At 39.1% G+C, this 18,084-nt stretch overlaps 1 protein-coding gene across 1 annotated transcript; it reads right to left on the reverse strand.

The window, feature by feature from the left end:
• Positions 1 to 818: 818 nt before the first annotated feature.
• On the reverse strand, positions 819 to 18,084 carry LOC103822744 (elongin-A-like). Its single transcript, XM_018922714.3, has 11 exons — positions 17,974 to 18,084; positions 11,239 to 11,295; positions 9,421 to 9,533; positions 7,654 to 8,356; positions 6,190 to 6,289; positions 5,218 to 5,391; positions 4,577 to 4,674; positions 3,663 to 3,843; positions 3,231 to 3,354; positions 1,409 to 1,527; positions 819 to 1,270 (listed from the first exon to the last, which is right to left on the reverse strand). Exons 1-11 carry the CDS (start codon positions 18,082 to 18,084, stop codon positions 1,212 to 1,214), a joined length of 1,839 nt encoding a protein of 612 aa, XP_018778259.2. The 3' UTR covers positions 819 to 1,211.

Here is an 18,084-nt window from a genome sequence, read left to right on the forward strand (position 1 = left end):
TGGGTGACTAAGTTAATGGCTGTAAAAACCATTTTTAGAAGCAGTATTTTTGTAATCCACCTGTAGTACCTAACATATAGAATGAGGATATTCACACATAAGGTATTTTGAATGAGAGACATCAACTCAAAGGTTTCATGACAACCTTACACTGTGCTTCATGAGGAGATCTAAAATGCCAAATTTTGTGGAAATACAAGGAAGAAATAAGACCTGCTTGCAGCTACTGAGTGCAATTGATAGAGCTCCTCCATTTCTAAGGCATGCCTTCAAGGCAAAGTCAGGCTTCCAATTCAGGCAAACGAACTGGTTTAGAAAAAGAAACTACAAAGATATATTTCATTTCTAAAACAAAACCCATTCGTAGACCAACCCCAAATTGCAGCAGTCCCTAACTCTTCAAAGGACAGCTATGCAAGACCAAATAGCTTCTTCACTTAAGACAACTGGCTGTGAGGTTGTGAGCTAGGCCTCTTCATGACAGACTGAGAGCAGGAGATCAGAGTATAGTCCGTGTTTTCTTTCATCTCCACACTTACATACAATCATAGAATCACAGAATTGTTTGGGTTGGAAAAGACCTTAAAGATTATAAATGTCTAACTGTTAATCCAGCACTCTGATCCTCAAATGCCACATCTACACGTTTGAAATATCTCTAGGAATGACAACACAACCACTTCCCTGGGCAGCCTGTTCCAATGACAACCCTTTCAATGAAATTTTTCCTAATATCCAATCTAAACCTTCACTGGTGCAATTCGAGGCCATTTTCTCTTGTCCTGTAACTTGGGAGGAGAGATCAACCCCCACCTGTGTACAACCTCCTTTCAGGTACCTGTAGAGAACAATAAGGTCTTCCCCTCAGCCTCCTTTCCTCCACACTAAACCACCCTCATTCCCTCAGCCATTCTTACAAAAACTTGTGCCCCAGACCCTTCACCAGCTTAAACTCATAAATACATCACCTATAAAGGTTCCTATAAACTGATTTGTCATTAGTGTGTATTTCAATTCAAGTTAGAATGCAGCAGTATGAAAGGACTCTGAGGTTTCAGTATTTATTGCTAATTATTCACCCATGCAATTTTTCAGAACTATTTTAACTAAAGCAAATTCAACAGTACTTACATGGATATTACTTTCATTCACTGTAGCATAGTATACATACAGTAACATCAAATCAGCTTCAAATACACAGCCTCATTTTATCATTGTCCAACTCTACTCCTCAGTGCTTTCAATGTTTTCTTCATGATTGGTGCTATTTCTTCAATAACAACAAAACAAAGAGACCAATTAGGATTACAGCTATGAGCAACTTAAAATGGTATTAGTATTATATTAAGCATATATTAGGCAGAAGGTTAAAACAATTAAATTGATCATCTTAGCAAATGCCACTCACTTTTGGTAGGCTTCTTTCCACCTTGAATCATGACACCTGAGCTAGAAGTTCTACTGTTGCCAGCAAGTATCAGATTTGATAATGTGTTCTTTCTGTCTCTCATTTCTGGAATCCCTGTTCTTTTAAAACAAACAAGTAAGAAAAAAGTTAGCATTTAATACCAAGCTACTATTTGCTCTGGCTCATTTTGAAAAAAAAAAAATCAAAACCAACAGCCTGATTGGATACATTTAAGAGACTTAATACATTTCAAAGTCATAGGATAATTCAGGATAGAAGGGATTGCAGATGACCATCTTTTCCACTTTAATTGTTGAACAAATATTACATTTATATGATTTTATGTCTCCAATTAGTCTTTAAAACTAAATAATCAGAGTTTGTGACAAATCAAAATGGCCAGCAATACCACTGTGATTCATAATGCCCTGTGCTCTAGTTTTCACCTTGTGTTTATTTTCCTCTCTGAACACAGCTAAACTGCTAACTAACTCATTGACAAAAAATGAGGGCAAATGTTTAACAACAAAACCTCTGTAACTGACTAGCAAAAGGCACAATAACTAACTAAACATCATGTTGGAATCCTCAATCAGCAAGACAAGGACTGAGGCAGACACATACACAGAGCTGGTGCCTCCTGCTGAAGACCACTAACCAACACAGCATTAAAGTGCCAGCACAATGTCACCAAGCATGACCAGCCCTGTACTCCCCAGAGCCAGTCACTGAGGATTCTGCCAGCGCTCAGTACCACTGCACACTGAGTGAGAAGAGCAGCCTGCTAAGGATCTGCATGTCTGCACACAAATCCTTAGCAGGATTTTTTAGCTCCTGGAAGTACAGCTTCTCAAGTGAGAATTTCAGCCGTACAAATTCTGCAGCTTAAAAAACCAATAGGTCAAAGTAGCAAAGTTAAACTCATTGTCCTAAACAAACCCTTTGGTTCTCAAGAAGGCAAGCCAATGACTCTCTTACAGCTTCCTTCGTGTCTGAGAAAAAAAAATCATGCAAGGCTTGGTCTACATCATTCAGCTACTGGTCCAGAGATTACTGGAGCATAAAGGACATATGTACTTGTATGCTACTGTACTTGAAGCATCTAAACTGGAAAGGCAGGTCTGTCACAATACAGAATCAACCTCCCACAGAGAAGCTGAAAGCAAAAGTGCAACTCAAAGTGCCTTAAGCTACTGCCTTGGTGAAGGACTATCTTTTCAATGGAAATAGCAACAATATGGAAAGAACCTTGCAAATCTCACCAGACGAAAGCACAGTTATGAAAATTCATCTGGTATAAAAGCTGCGTTTAAGAAAATTCTTACATCCAGGCTTCCCTTCCTAACCCATATTACAACCACCTTGAGCAGCAAGTCTGTTTGACTCAGCTTCTGAAATTCACAGGGGAAAAAAAAGTATTAAAAGTTCCTGAGGTTCATTCTGGTCAGCTGTATCACACCAGGCAGCTGACTGGGATTTGATCAAAGCAGGAGAACATGTGAGGCTACTAGGCAGGTTAATAGTCCCAAAACATCAACAATGGAATTGCCCTAGTATGCCAAGCAGCTTTAGTGCAATTTAGAGAAAAGAAACAGCATCCACTTACACTCCAGCTGGGAGGGTGAATTCACTGGCACTTGAGAGAAATGTGCAATGACAATGCACGCATGGCCAAGGATTACACAAGACTTAAAAGGCAAGTTAGTTTCTAGCTACTAGACACTTAAAGGAAAGTAAATAGTTATTTAGCACTTTAAAATTATTTTACAAGCATGATTTTGAACTGAAAGACAAACTCAAAAGCATAGTACACAGCACTTACTTGCACTTAGCTGTGGGATGAAGCTGGAGAACAGGTCCTGCTGCCCCATGGATTTCTTGCTGTCGGCAAACGTTCCTGGGTGGTTTTGCTGCCCCAGTCACATAAGCCATTTTTACTTGCCTGCCTAATATAGAAGCAAGGAGCAGAGGATACATGACTTTTCATGTCCTTTATATCCAAAACTCTTTGCCATTACTGCTTAGAATCTTTAGTCCAACCAGTGAGGTCAGGATATACCATCATATTGTATTAATGCATCTGTTTATTTTTAAGTAAATTTTAATTTAAGACTAACAGTGTTTGTTCTTGATGATTTCTCCTGGAAGTACAGCATTAGTACTTACTGCAAAGAAATCACTAAACCAAACATATTGTCAAGAATAGCAGCATAGATTGGGTTTTGTAAGTGGAAGACCTAACCAGAGATTTTACCTTTTGGTTTCTCAGACTGAGCTGAAAGAATATTTTTTGTAAGGATTTTCAGTTTTTCTTCTCTCTGATTAAACAGTCTCCAGTACATTTCACGCCAAGACTCATATTCCAGAAGGCTCTCATTTTTAAAGTCTCTTTGGCAGTGTTTCTTCCACAAGTGGTCAGTTTCTTTTATAAACATCTAATTTAAAACATAGATATCTTAAATCAGAGATTTAAAAATAACATTTTCAAGAGTACCTATTCTCTGAGCCTACAGACACAACCCAAACCTTTGGCGGAAGGAGGTGCAGAGCAAATCCCACCACAGGTGCTGACACAGGTACCCTCACTATGGCAATACCAAGCAGGGACACTGACTGCAGCCTGGAGATCACACAGCTTCAAGCTGCAGAGCTGGAGTCAGTGAGCCACGCTTACAGGCCAGACTTCTGTCTGCAGCACAGGCTCACTCCAGCTCTCAACCGGAAGCACACAGAGGAAAGGCTAATTTGCCCTTCAAAGGACTGCACACTCAGAACATCAATGTCCAAGTGCATCATGGAGCTCAAGTTCTGAAAGTGCAGATAAGAAATCTACCACATATATGCAATCTCACAGCAGCTGATATGTTTTGCAGGCTTAATATTTTGGAACTTGAATACAGTTGGTTCTGACTTTCCCAGCTATTTCAGTGGTAAATACTATGGTCATCTTTTTTCTTTCTTACTACCAGAAACAGAAATACTCTTGTACACACACAGTCTTCCACTTAGTCATCAGTAGTAATTCCCCTGAATGTTTTATTCTTGAGAAAGGGGGACTTAATAATGACAGCTGAGTTCAAAGAAATTAGTATGCAAGATAGAAAACCAGTGCAGCCCATGGAGTTATGGAACTCTGTGGTTTCCCAAATTTAACAAGGCAGAATTTACCAGATTAAATTTCTCTACTCGAAACAACTGCTCTGGTGTGCAACGCGTTAGCACAGGCTCAAGAATTTCAAAGGGCACACCTCCTGCTTCTTGTAGCACTACAAAAGAGGACAGTACTTTCAGTATATCACTTATTTTACTCAATGGGTAACACCACTCAGTTTAAAAACCAAAACACAAGTTAATTTTAGCAAGCACTTACACAACATTTTATGCCAGGCTATGAAAATATTTACAAATCAGCAGTTCCATACTGACTAGCAGTTATACTTGAGAATGGATAAAGCATCTTTGAATAGTAATTGCCCCATCTTTACTGATATGCATAATTTCCTACTCTGCCTATGCAATGAAGAATGTCTTGATCACAACAAACATGGGGTGGAGGGGCAGAATTTTTAGTTTATCATTTATGGGACATCATTTTAAGTAAACTTGGACCTTTAAAAATTGCAAGCTTTCAAAACAAAAGCTACATTTTAGTACAGTCATCAATCCATTTCTGCAAGTGCTTTTCAACCTGCTCCAAGTCACCATTTGTAGGGAGGGACAATATATTTTAGTAGGCCAGTGGTTGGCATGGAGAAAAAAATCTCATACCCTTATAGTCACAAGTGCTACAAATCCCCTGAAGTACTCACACTCAATATTGTTGTGAAGCATGCGGACACACTGCTCATACAGTGTAAGCATCTTCCAAAGGCAGACTGCCTTGGAGCCAGAGTAAACCTGCATTTTGGAGTTCAGTCTCTGCCCTGTGAATTGAACTATCTCATTGACTTGCTGGGGTGCCTCTACAACAGGTACTGCAGACACTGTAAGCAAAACATCAGGCAGGTTTCATAAGGCTTTACACGTTCAGCTCTGAGATAAACATAAATTACTTTTACTTAACATATACAAAGTATTTTCTTAATACAAAGTTACTGCATTCGAGCATGGGACCCTTGCATGTATTGTAAATTGCAGCAGCTCAGTCACCACCATCTAACTCCAAGATATATGCTGCAAGTGAGCTGCACCAACTCAAACCAGTCTTGCATTATTTATTTCCAGTCTACATGAGCTGTATCACATCTCAGTTGCTCTGTTACCCATCCACAGAACTTTGCTAATTCTCCTGAGTTATCTTAGAGAAGCCAGTAACTGCAATAGCAGCAATGTTTCAAGACCCCAGGGGTAGGAAACCACATGAGACAAGCTGCTAGGGAACCACTGGTACTTTATGTCACCTACCTATAATGATACTAGTGGTTCCTATGCCAAAGCTAGACCTAGTGCCTCATACATTTGTTTTCCCTAAGATAATTTCTGCCAAGACTTCGCCTGCCCTAAGGCATAGACATGAGTAAAGATAAATGGAGCCTGTAGAACAGCCACTTAGTTTACACCTTCTCTAAGTCTGTGGCAACCTTCCTCAGCAAGCCATAAGAAGGAAGACCTTATAATTCCCTTCAGCTTCAACATGATTTCTACAGGTGAGGAAGTGAGGCCCTTCTTTGCCATGGACTGATGAGCTAATACAGCCTATTGGAAAAGGGGATAAAACATTTCTATGCAGAGCTGTAAACACCTGCACTATTTCACATTTATCAGCCTTGTATATTACTTACCTGTAAAGTCTGCAGCATAGCGGGGAGAGGATTCTGAGATGCCTGGCAGAGTTTTAGGTAGTGGAGTATTAAGAAGCTCTTGGAGGGATGCCACTTTGGCCTGTGCACAGTTAAGGAAAGATTGCTTCAATATTAGAAATTTGGGGTTAACCAAATTAAAAACAAGCTACAATAAACCCCCAAACCTTTATGCAAATCCCAAAATAACTAGGATAACTAGAATTCTTGCTTTTCTACACTACCATTTACTCACAGGATTATTTTGCAGCATATCCTTTCATACTCCACTTAGCAAGACTATATCACAAAAGGAACTTATGGGGACAACTGCAATTAGCACATAGAAAGATTAAAGAACAGAGTAGATATGTAGAGCTAACAGGCTTTCAGATAAATCTCTATTGAGGCATGCAGTGAATGAGGCAAAGTTGCAAGATGACAAAAGCATAGTTCTAAAAGGCAAGAAACAGCTTTACACCTAGTCCTATCAAGTCTCCTAGACTCAGTAAGCCATTCAGCCTAAAACATTCACAGCTAACTCCTTAAAAAGGGATTTAAAGATGCATCAGCCTGTTAAGTATGGGTCCCTACAAATGGATCAGGTGCAACTTCTAAATTGGGTCCCAGATGTCCTCCAATTGCAAGTCAGACACTTACAGCCCAAAACTTAAGTTCTGTGCACTCCATTTAAGTATCTATAGTAACTTTTCACAACTGCTTGAATATCTGAGGTTTTTCCTCAAACAGTTTATGTTAGAGTATCATACATAAGCCTCTATATTAATATTTCCCCAACTGGGACAGAAGATGCCACATTCAGATTGCAGATCTTCCATAATAAAAAAAGCCTAAAGCTTTAACATCACAGTGAAGATACAAATCTGAAGAGAACTAATTTTCAGTGCACAAAAGGTCTTCATTTAAAAGGTCTAATTAATACATATTTTTGCATACACACTTTCTTAGAGGAGCTACTTCAGTTTTTGCATTTCAAGAGACGAGGACAGCTCAGATTATTATATGTATAATCTAGTTTTATATGCAATAATGCATTTAAAGAATGTTTAGTTCCACTGCAAATGTTAACATGCACTATTAAAGAACCACAGCATCTGACAAAAGGACTGTTCTATACACAAAGAGCTGCAGCAGCCACAAACCAGGATGGTCAAGAAAGAAAAAAGGTAACTGCCTTTACATTTTGCAAGTCAAATGCAGATTTGTTGGTAAGGATCAAACACTACAGTAATATTGGGAACAATGTTAAAAGTACAAGTAATTAAAAACTGTATCTCTTTTCCCCAAATTATTGTAATTATTGGCAATTGCAGTGTAGCTGATACATCAGAGTCATGCAATCGGCTCCATAAAATAAACACAGATAAATTTCAGCGAAATTAAAAGTCCAAAGCACTTGTTTGTCTGCTGCTTATCTGCTGTTATCTAAACCCTGTAGTGATTTACCTTTTTACTTGGAGTTTCTGATTGATCACTCTCACATTTTTTTACATCTTCAACTCCCTCTTTTGCGTGAGAAAGTTTTGAAGTCTTTTGTAGTAATGAGCTGTTCTTCTCTTCACTGCACTTTTTTGGCCGTGCACCTGTAGAACAAGCTTTTCTCTTTCTTCTGTTGGTAGCCTCATCATAAGTAAGATAAGATTCAAAAGACATAGTAGGGGGTTCAAATTCCTCATCACTAGATGATTTGGCTTGGTCTTTCATGACAAGATTTTGTTTTGGTTTCTTCACACATTTAGGATTTCTCTGTTTGGAAGCATCCTTACTAGGCTTTTCTTTCAGGGACAATAAGCCTTCATTGGCTGCAGAGGAATGCTGCTTTTTGGAAAATGTCTTGCTTTCTGTGGAGGTGCTCTCTTTGAACTCACTTTCTTTAGCCTGAGAATTGGTACCCTGGGAAGCATGCTTAGAACCACTGCTGCTACACACTTTATTATCACATTCTTTTGGAGACTCAGAATTTGTACTTTGATGGGTCTTTTCACTATAAATATGCTCCTTATTCAGCTTTGTAGTAACGGGAGCACTGCTGGAACTCGTAAAGGCCGGTACAGATGTTTCAGGCTTCTCTGAAGGCTTAATCTCCTTGGAAACAGATGATTTAATCTCATGTTTTTCTTTTCCATTATTTTTTCTTCCCCTGTGATTTCTGCAACAATAAAAAATTACATCCCATTCTTTAGCTGATGCTAAATTCTTAAACAATCTGTTTTTCCGTATTAGTAAAACTAAAAGCATAAAATCACACCATGTGTCGTAGTTTCACAAAACCCAGAACTTAAGTCTGCACTCTATTCTTACTCTTCCATTTTCTGTACAGAATCACAGAGCTCTTGGGTCCAGCACTGCTAAATATTGAAATAAGAATTGAGAGCAAAACAAGTGAGGAGAAGGGATGAATCCTGAGCAGGAAAACAAACCTGGCAGTATTACCTGCTTATAACATGCTGCATACCACTTTTCACAAAGCTTCCCTGCATGCTTTATAACAAAGACATGGTGCTTGAAACTAGGAATCAGAAAAATTTACAACCTGCTGTGTAGGTGATACAGATTAACAGGTCAGCCTTTATGATATGCTTATCACAGGTTCTGGTATTTTACTTTCCCATTGTTTGAACAACTTCAGTTTTAAAACGCGCTATTTAGTCAAACTATTCCCTTGGCTTTCTCAGCTCAACTGTTTGGAACTGTTGGAACTCCATGAAACACCTAAAGCAGAGCAGGCCTGGCCATGGCAGTGGAGGCTGCTCCAGTCTCAGAAGAAACTGCATCTCTTCCCTGCACCTCCTCCACTGTTGGAAGGCCCTCTCAGTCCACAAGAACATTACAAGAAAAACCTTGATACAACCACATCACTGGAGAACTGCCTCATTTAACCACCACCTCTGGGAAGAAAGAGCAAGTTTCCCAATTTCCTCAAGTGCAGAGCAGTGCCCATCATGGTTTAGTCCTGTTTGCACCAGCTGGGACCTAAGAACTTGTGCCAGTCACAAAAAGCAGCTGAAGTCAGCGTGCCAACTGGCTAGTTGACCAATAATGAATTGTTTGATTGTTTTCCTCATTTTACAACTGCATTCTCATTTCTTGCATTCAATTCATGTTCCAATTCAATGCACTTGTGTCATTCCAAACACCTTCCTAAGTTTCCAATCTGTATTTTAAAATTACATGACAGCATAATTAACTTTAAGGAAAAAAGTTCACACCTACCTTTTACTTTCTGGAGAAATTAGCTTTTTCCATTGTTTTAACAGACTCTTAGCTACATTCCCAGCAGTGGCATGCTCCCTAAAACTTTTAACTGTTTTGTCTATGCCAGTTTCCTGTTGAAGATAGTGCAAAAAATGGGCAGAATAAATCACAACTCTCCTCCCAAATACCCCCCCCCCCAAAACTGCTACAAACAGTATTAGCCTAGTATTAAAAGCAGACCTATGGCAGTCAAAGAATAAATGCCCTCTTTTTACTGCAAACAGAATTGAAGGAAGTAGTTATTTATAACCAAATATGGGGAACAAAATGCAGGCTCAATTCATAAAACTGAGATAAGTAATTTTCCTCCATTAAATGTACACATTTCAGGAATTTCACTTCTCTCAAATGCTTAAGCCCACAAAATGCATCAATTCAAATTTCCTTTAGGCTTATGAAGTACATTTGAGCCTATTAGGGAGCATATATGTTGGGCATGGTGTAATATAATACATCTCAACCAGTAGTACAGGGTTGAGGGGTCAGAGTTATTTTCACAATACCATTGTATCTTCAAGTCTCATTCGAGTATGTTTTGTTTGAGCAAAATTATCTTGCAGACTTTGAGTGCTTGTAGAATCACAATTGAATTTACTAATCATCATTATTATCAGCATCATCTATTATCAGCAGCATCTCTGATTCACAAACCCTGACTTTTAAAATGCACACATAAGGAATTCAGTAGGTTCACTGCAACCTGTGAATGCTCTTGCTAACAACTATACTCCTGTGAAGTCAGAGCTATACACATTACTCCCACATAAACAGGTCGGCCTCCAAAAAGGGCTTCCCTAAATTCACTTCAAGTATATTTAGCTTGTATATAATTTGAGCAACCTGATTTGGTAAGTCAGTTATTGCAAGCAGATGGAAGAAATCTGGTGGGACTACTTCATAAAGCTATTTATGTTCTTCACATGCATTAAAAACAGGTGGAGCCCTCTGCTGTAAGACATCACTTTCCTCTGTTTGACTTGAAGGCTTCCATCAAAACCTGTCCCATTAGAAAGCATGCAAAAATTCTGGGAACATGAATCACCTGCAGAAACTCTTTGTCATTTTAAACAACTAATTGCAATACAAGATTATATATTTTTATTGGAAAACAAAATAAATCTTGCTTCATTTCAGTAGAAGTCTGCCTGTGTCTAGGCAGACAAATGCCTTTACCTGAACAGGCCATTCAAATATCTTGGCAACTATATTTTTCCTCTTACTCTGCAAAAAATTTTCTCACAAAACCCACATTTTTCTTCTTTTCAAAGCACAGACACATTGCTTATAATAGCTAGAAGCTTCACAGACCAGTGTGAGATTATCTAATATAGAACTTGATAGGAGGCAGCTTGTATGAGGACAGAAGTCCCAGGAATCATTATTGGGGATTCCTCCTCTTTAAATGCAAACTAACTCCTCTTTAAAGCTCAAACTACCTTTGAGCTGCTAAGGAAAGATGGAAGAGTTAGACAACTGACTTGAAGAATGGTTCACCCATATTTGCTTTAAGCATTGACTGAAGGCAGTTTTACACTGAAAAGAAGCCAACCTGATTGGCAAAAAGTGCCCTCTATATGCTCAGTTCTATCATTGTTGACATAATACTGCATTTATCAAGCTGGATGACCAGCTTTTGGGAAATTAATCTAACCAAATAGGATATAAATTTAAAATTATAAAATGCAACATGTTCACCACTTCTACAAATGCACACTCTTGACATTTACATTGTAATTCACTGTAGAAGAGTTTAATGTATTATTACTGATCACTTACCACTAAAATATCCAGTGATAAATCCAAACCTTGTAGTACCTTAAGTGTTTCTATAATCTGGAAGGAAACATCAGATTTATTGTTTTAAACAAATACTTGGAAATCTTATTCTGTTCTTCTCATCCTCATTTACATATTTAATCCAAATATACACAGTAGTGTTAAAAGGAACATCCAGTGACTCCTGGAAAACGTAAGCACTCCTTTACTGCATATCAGAGTAGTGCTTGCAGTCAGTGCTGTGAACCAGTACGGTCCTGCCAACCCCTCAATTTCAGTAACAGAAAATCCAGTAAATAGATTGAATTTACTGCTACAGAGATTACAGTAAATATCAGTAACCCACTAGAGGAGGCTACATATATATGCCTATTCCTCCTATAGCAGTAGCCTTCATTTGCCACAGAGCCAGTACAAAAGTTGCATTATGCAAAGCCACCAAGCAAAAATCAGCAAGCCTCACAGTCAGTAGCACTATTCCATTAATTCAGGCCAAGAAAGGACAACAGAGCTGGTGCAAGCCCAGACTGCACAAAACAAGGTTTTGAAAACATAACAGCAATTTGAATTTTAACAAAACAAGCTCGAGCTAGAACAAATGTTTTCTTTTGCACTATTAAAGCTTACACCTGTTACCAAACTCAACACTTCCATAAAAGCAGGAAAGATTTTTTCACATACAAAATGCTCATCTTTTTATGAGAAGTGTTTTAATAACAAAGAAGTCACATTTATAAACAGAGTATAAATTTCAACAGCAGTATAGCCCAATTTATTTGGCAATGGGTAGCATATAGCAACCCAGAATCCTGCAGCTAACCATACACAGCAAATTTGTCTTATCTTTCTGTCATTGCTTAAGAATGGCATTCCCCAATTTAGTGTTGACACTAAAACACTGCCAACCACACACATGAAGCTGTGTTACAGAGATGACAGAATTAATGTACAACTGAAATAGCAGCATTTTAAAGGGCTTTCAAAAAGCCTGAAATACTAGTCAAGTGTTTCAGTTCATTGACACTTCTCAGTGCAACAGCAGGAACACAAAACACACTACCCAGAAATCTTCTGACAACAAAAGCAGCTATATTAATTTAAATACCTGATGAACTCTCATTTATTATATTAGATACTGTTTCTGAAATGGCATTGCAGGAGGTGGAAGAGGTACTAAAAATGAGTAGCAAGCTCAAAGAAACAATTTACAAGTTGCACTCCAGGGATATATTGCTCTACTGTTGCTCTAAGTCTCATTGCTCCTAAAATGCATTAGAGTATTGAAACCCCACACTTGACACTGATCTTCATTGTGTTCAGTGGGCTCTAGCTACATGCCTGGCATGCAGCTCTTCTGTAAATCATCCACCCTGAAACAGGGCTTCTGAATCTAGACAAGCACAGCAGAAATGCTTCACAGCCAGGGAAAATGTGAGACAAGGTGAAACATACAGCTAGGACCAGAGGTAACAAATCAGATCTCTCCCAAAAAGTTCAGCTAGCTACAAAATGGCAGGACACAAAAAAAAAAAAAAAAATTAATTAATTAAAAAAAAGCTTTCTCACCAAGATTTCAGAACCAACACAAAAGCCATACAATGTTCTGCTTATCTTAAAATAAGGCAATCTCCAAGAAAAACTAATTGCTCACAATGTAAACATAGTTTCTAATGCTTGAGATGATCAGTGTCAAGTTAGTTCACATTCATTTAATTAAAATAATTTATATCCTCACTGATTAAATTTATTTTGCAATGAAAAAGGAAGTAACCCACTGCTGACACATTATATTGTGATATTTAACATGTCTAGATAATCAAGCAATTCAACACTGGGAATAAATCCCATTTATTTTGCCAGAGACAAACCTATTTGTGGAAGAATACTAAGGGATGTTTTCATCAAGATACAGAGAACAGGGGTTTTGAATAGTTTCTCTTGATGGATTTTGGACTAAGTTAACTCATAAAGCCAAGTTTATTTCAGAAGAAAAAATTCAGGAAGCAGGAAATTACTATTCATACAACTTCAAACCAACAGGGTAAATTACAAAAGTACCTAGATGACAAGCATGTTCAAAAGCAGTCAACACGTTTTAATGAAAAGCAAAACTTGCCAAGTCTTCTAAACTACAGACCACATTGCTCACTTTGGTTACTTGAAATGTGTATCACACATGGTAAATTAAGATAAATAACAATGTTTCATTTTAAAAAATAGGAAAAAAAAAGATCAGACACACTGATAAGGTTTTTAGAAGTGATACCAACCACTTAGAAGCAGGGAACAGCTCAGGCTGCAGGGCAACCAGCAGCTCTGCACATACAGGACTAGTATAAGACTCTGGTCTGTAACTGGACAAAGTAACTGGCTGCATCCAGCCTGCAGTGGGAATCACATATCTCCAAGTTCTTGGGATTTAGAACCAAACTTACTTACAGACACAATGAGTAAATAAGCAAATATAATTTGTGGCAAGCATCTGTAGCAGGAGAGAAACTTTGTGTTTATCCTATTTGCTAGAGATCTCTGATTTCCCTACCACAGACAAAGAACAAATACCAAGCTCCAGTATCTACTGGGCTTTGGAGAAAGGTATACTCTGAACCACAAGATACCGCAAAGTTTGTCACTAAAGCCAGAGCTTCCTAGAAACACCAACTTTGTTGCCATGATACCTATATATAGTATACCATTATCATTATTGCATAAAATAAGGCAAAATGATGAAGTCTGTTCTGAGCAGGCCTCCAAAAACAAAATAAAGACTGACTACTGAGGGATCTTTCTCCAACCATTTCTTTCACCACAGCATTTGTGGCCTATCTGGCTCTTATCTCACTGGACTGGATCTAGCAATTTCTTCCATATACACACAATACATATGTAACCCTTCATGGGTTTTCAGACTACTTTACCTCACATACTACTATCAGCTACATTCTTGTGGGGAACTCTTACCAACTTTAAAAGAGACTGTAAACTTCATAGAAAAAAATTTTGAGAAAATTTATCTTCATATACAATTCCTGGACTAGTCTACATAATTCCTAATTACTGATTTATAAAGAACAATCAAAACCCTACAAGACAATTTGGGGTTTTTTCCCCATAAAATACATTCCAAGAAAAACGAAGACCTAGATTGTCATGCAATATAAACAGGCAAAGCCTTAAGGACAAACTGAGAGCTCATGCAAATAAACAGGCAAAGCCTTATGGACAAACTGAGGGCTGGCACCCACACAGTGATGTGAGACAAAAGCAAAGATGACAGTAGGAACAAAAGCAAACAAAGATGCAGGGAGGAAGGTAAAGCAGGCTGGAATATGGAAAGCAGAGATCAATGGTAATAAGTAATTGGAAAGAAGCATGTAAGCAACCAAAATTTTCCAGAGCCGAAACTGAAAGCAAAGTGGTAACAACAGCTGCCAGGTGCACTGGGTTTGGTCGTTTCCCACTACACCAGTGTTGCTCCATCATCCTTGACATAGTATTGTACAGTCTCCTCTTACTTTCCTCTCTGAGCCTAGAACCTCAGGAGGGATGGAATCCATTTACAGGTTCCCAGACCATCTCTCCGCATGGGACTGACAGCATTTCTCTGCAGTAACTCCTTTTTTCTCTCCTTCACTCAATAGCTGCATTTCCCTTTCAAAGAGATCCCTGTGATTCTTTAGCTTATTCTCTTCTATAACAAAGCCTGTGCAATTCCATCATGTCAATAACTTCTGGCTGAGCTAGACAATTCATTCAAAAGAGCACCAGGACTTTGAGGAAAACACCTTAGAAAAACCCAACTCTGTCCCAAGCAGATAATCCCTATGCCCTTAGCTAACAAAAAACACAACCCCCCCCACCAAAAGAAAAAAAACCAACAAAAACAAAAACCACCACCCCCCCCAAAACAAACAAACAAAAAAACACCACAAAAAAAAACAAGCACAGCTGTTCACCTGAAACAATTGCCTAGTTTTGTTTTCAGCTACTAAATCTAATGATCTGTTAATTACACTAAAGGACCTTTCTTCCAATCATCTTACACAACACAGAATTAAATGCAAATACTAATCACACACTTCACCTTGGCTCTTTAGTTTCATTAAGTTATGCTAGCCAAAGATACAGCCATTCTCGGGCTATCTTACTATCTTTCCAGCTAGGCCAGTGTTGTTTTTAAAAACAGTCCTCAGAACAGGACATAATATTCCTGTAATTGTCCCTCTAATGCTACATAGCAATAATAATATAACCCTGCTAAACTACCCAAAGATAGCATTTACTCCATAAGCCACTGCACTCTACTGCAATTTCATGCTCAACTGGTAATACATCAGAGCTCCAAATCATTTTCTGAGTCAATGCTTTCCAAAATACAGTCTCCTATGCTGAATGACCTACATTCATAGCTCCTAGCTGTGACTTTCCTCTGAGCCATGGTAAAACATGTGTTGCTCAAATGAATGTAGCCTACCACGTGATCAAATTTAGTTTCTAGAAGAGGCTCACTTCATTTCATACAAATTACTTCAGTATGTGCAAAATTTCCCTACAATGTTTGCTGCCTTCTAAATTAAGGAAGTTTCAGTGACATCATGTCACAAAGAGATGCATAATCACTCTCCTACTCCCCACAAAACCACCACAAACCCACAACCCAACATTGTTTCCTTATGAGGGTCTGGCATTTATTTTTGGCAAGTGCAACTGAAATCAATTTCATGTATTATATCAGGCCCATGCCACTGCTGCTCTAATCAGCATCATACAGAAGCAAGTCAAATGCCTGGAAGCTTGCCTACAGTAATTCACAACAATTAGTGTCAGCCAAATACAGTTTGAAATAGATTTGGCAGAAGGTATCTATGTAACATCTCATGGAGTGGTATGGATCATGGCACCACCCTTCAATTCTACATCAGGTACACCTTAACATCATGAATCATTCCTCTACGATCAATGCCAATGAAGACCATTTCACTGACCTTTAATGCTAGCACAGTACTTTTTTCCCATCCCTTCCCTATAACCATAAGCATCATTCAGTAACTGCTCTTTCCTTTGTCAATTCTCTGAAAACTCAATGGGTAGCTATCAAACCATCAAGAAGCTTTTGAAAGGGACAATTGATGTTCTCATGGTTATCAAAACCTTTTTATAAATATTAAAAAGTCCAAAGACAAATATTATTCTCAGTATGGAACAGAAGTATTTGACAACAACAACACTAGCCTACATACACATCTGTAATATTGATTTGCAATTCTTTTCACAGATTTCTAGAACTTTCCTTTTGGCCTTTAGAGATAACCACATAATTTCTCTTATTAGATTCAACTTCTGTTAGGAGTACTTTCATGACTGCCAACTTACAGCTATCAGTTTCTCACTTTCCCTGCCACTCCTCAGGCTGTGTTACCCATAAATATTTCTATTTCACTAGACAGTTTTACCAGGGACAGAAGTGCTGCAGCACCACCATAAGCTCTATTTTATGCAGCTCCTACTCGCAGCTATGCCACACAAAAACATTCTATCTCCTCCCTTAATGAATCCAAATTTGCCAGAGTTGTTCTCATTCTTCACATTAGTAGCAGATTACTGGTTTGGGATTTCTTAAAAACTTATTACCTCTAGAATTGTTTCTTTTCTTTTCCTTTGCTACCTCTTGTTCAAATAGCGTATCAACACTAATCCCAAGAACAAATTCAGACACTGTAATAGCTGATTGTTCCTGTAGCGTAGGAAGAGATTTTAGGTTCATTGAACTGCAAATAAAAACTTCTGAAAGAGCACCTGCACAGATATTTGCATTTTAGACAGATATTATCTACATCACAGACATCCAAGAACCTAAGCCATTATTGGCTATGAAAACCAGTATTTCTTCTATATGCATACACACATAATTTGAAAACACACTGTTGAACATGATTAATAGCTAAGATTCTCATCAACTACCAAATACAATGCCATTTTTACTGCTGTCCTCTGCCTCCAACCACAAACTTCTATCAAGTTCTAATACCTTTGAAGCCCATAAAGATAAAAGCATACAGTATTTTCAAAGCAAACGTGACCCTCCAAAAAAAGAATTAAAAAAAAAAAAAACAAAAAAAAACACCACAGAAACCACATCACTGTTTCAAATACACTTTCTTCAGCAAATATAATTTATTATTTCATAAAACGTTGAGGCCAATTTGGCACGCACTACTTTGCTTCCATTTCCCTCGGGAGTGCCGGCTGCTGCTCAGAGAGCGGGGCGTGCCTTTCTCCCTTCTGCCCCTCAGCCTGGGGATGCCCCCTCTGCCCCACTGTCCCCTCTGCCCCACAGCCTCAGGGTGCCCCCACTGTCCCCTCTGCCCCTCAGCCTGGGGATGCCCCCTCTGCCCCACAGCCTGGAGGTGTCCCCTCGGCGCCTTGCTCCCCCTGTCCCTCCAAAGCCCGGTGCAGCCGCAGCACGGCTCTGACCGCGCTCCCCACTCATCTCTGCTTGCTTCAGGCGTCCCTCAGCTACAGAGCAGCCCGGCCACCCTACAGGGGTTGTTTCAGAAGAACAGCTTAGTCCTCCTTGGACCAGGAAGAACAATAAGGCAGGGCGTCACAGGTCCCGCTCCTCTTTCGTGTGTCCCGCTCAAACCAAGCAGAAGCACTTATTTCGCACAGAAAAGCTCTTATGAACACAGAAATAACAAGCCAGCTGCTGCCGTGCTCGGCCTGCACACCGAGTACCTCCGCGGGCTGCCGCGCACGGCGCAGCCGCTCCCGCAGCCCCAACAGCCTCCGCGCGGCGCTCCGTCCCTTCCCCGCTACGGCAGCGCCGCCCCGCCCCTTCTCCGCCAT

This window comes from Serinus canaria, chromosome 3, assembly GCF_022539315.1.
Source record: "Serinus canaria isolate serCan28SL12 chromosome 3, serCan2020, whole genome shotgun sequence".
In the NCBI taxonomy this organism is placed as follows: Eukaryota; Metazoa; Chordata; class Aves; order Passeriformes; family Fringillidae; genus Serinus; species Serinus canaria.

Excerpts from the sequence above, each read along its gene's own strand:
- LOC103822744 (XM_018922714.3), bottom strand. The coding sequence starts at position 18,084 with ATGGCGGAGAAGGGGCGGGGCGGCGCTGCCGTAGCGGGGAAGGGACGG. Across the intron at positions 8,357-9,420 it reads ATTTCTCCAGAAAGTAAAAG|AAATCACAGGGGAAGAAAAA; the intron begins GTAGGTGTGAAC and ends TTATTGTTGCAG. Across the intron at positions 5,392-6,189 it reads CTATGCTGCAGACTTTACAG|TGTCTGCAGTACCTGTTGTA; the intron begins GTAAGTAATATA and ends TTTTGCTTACAG.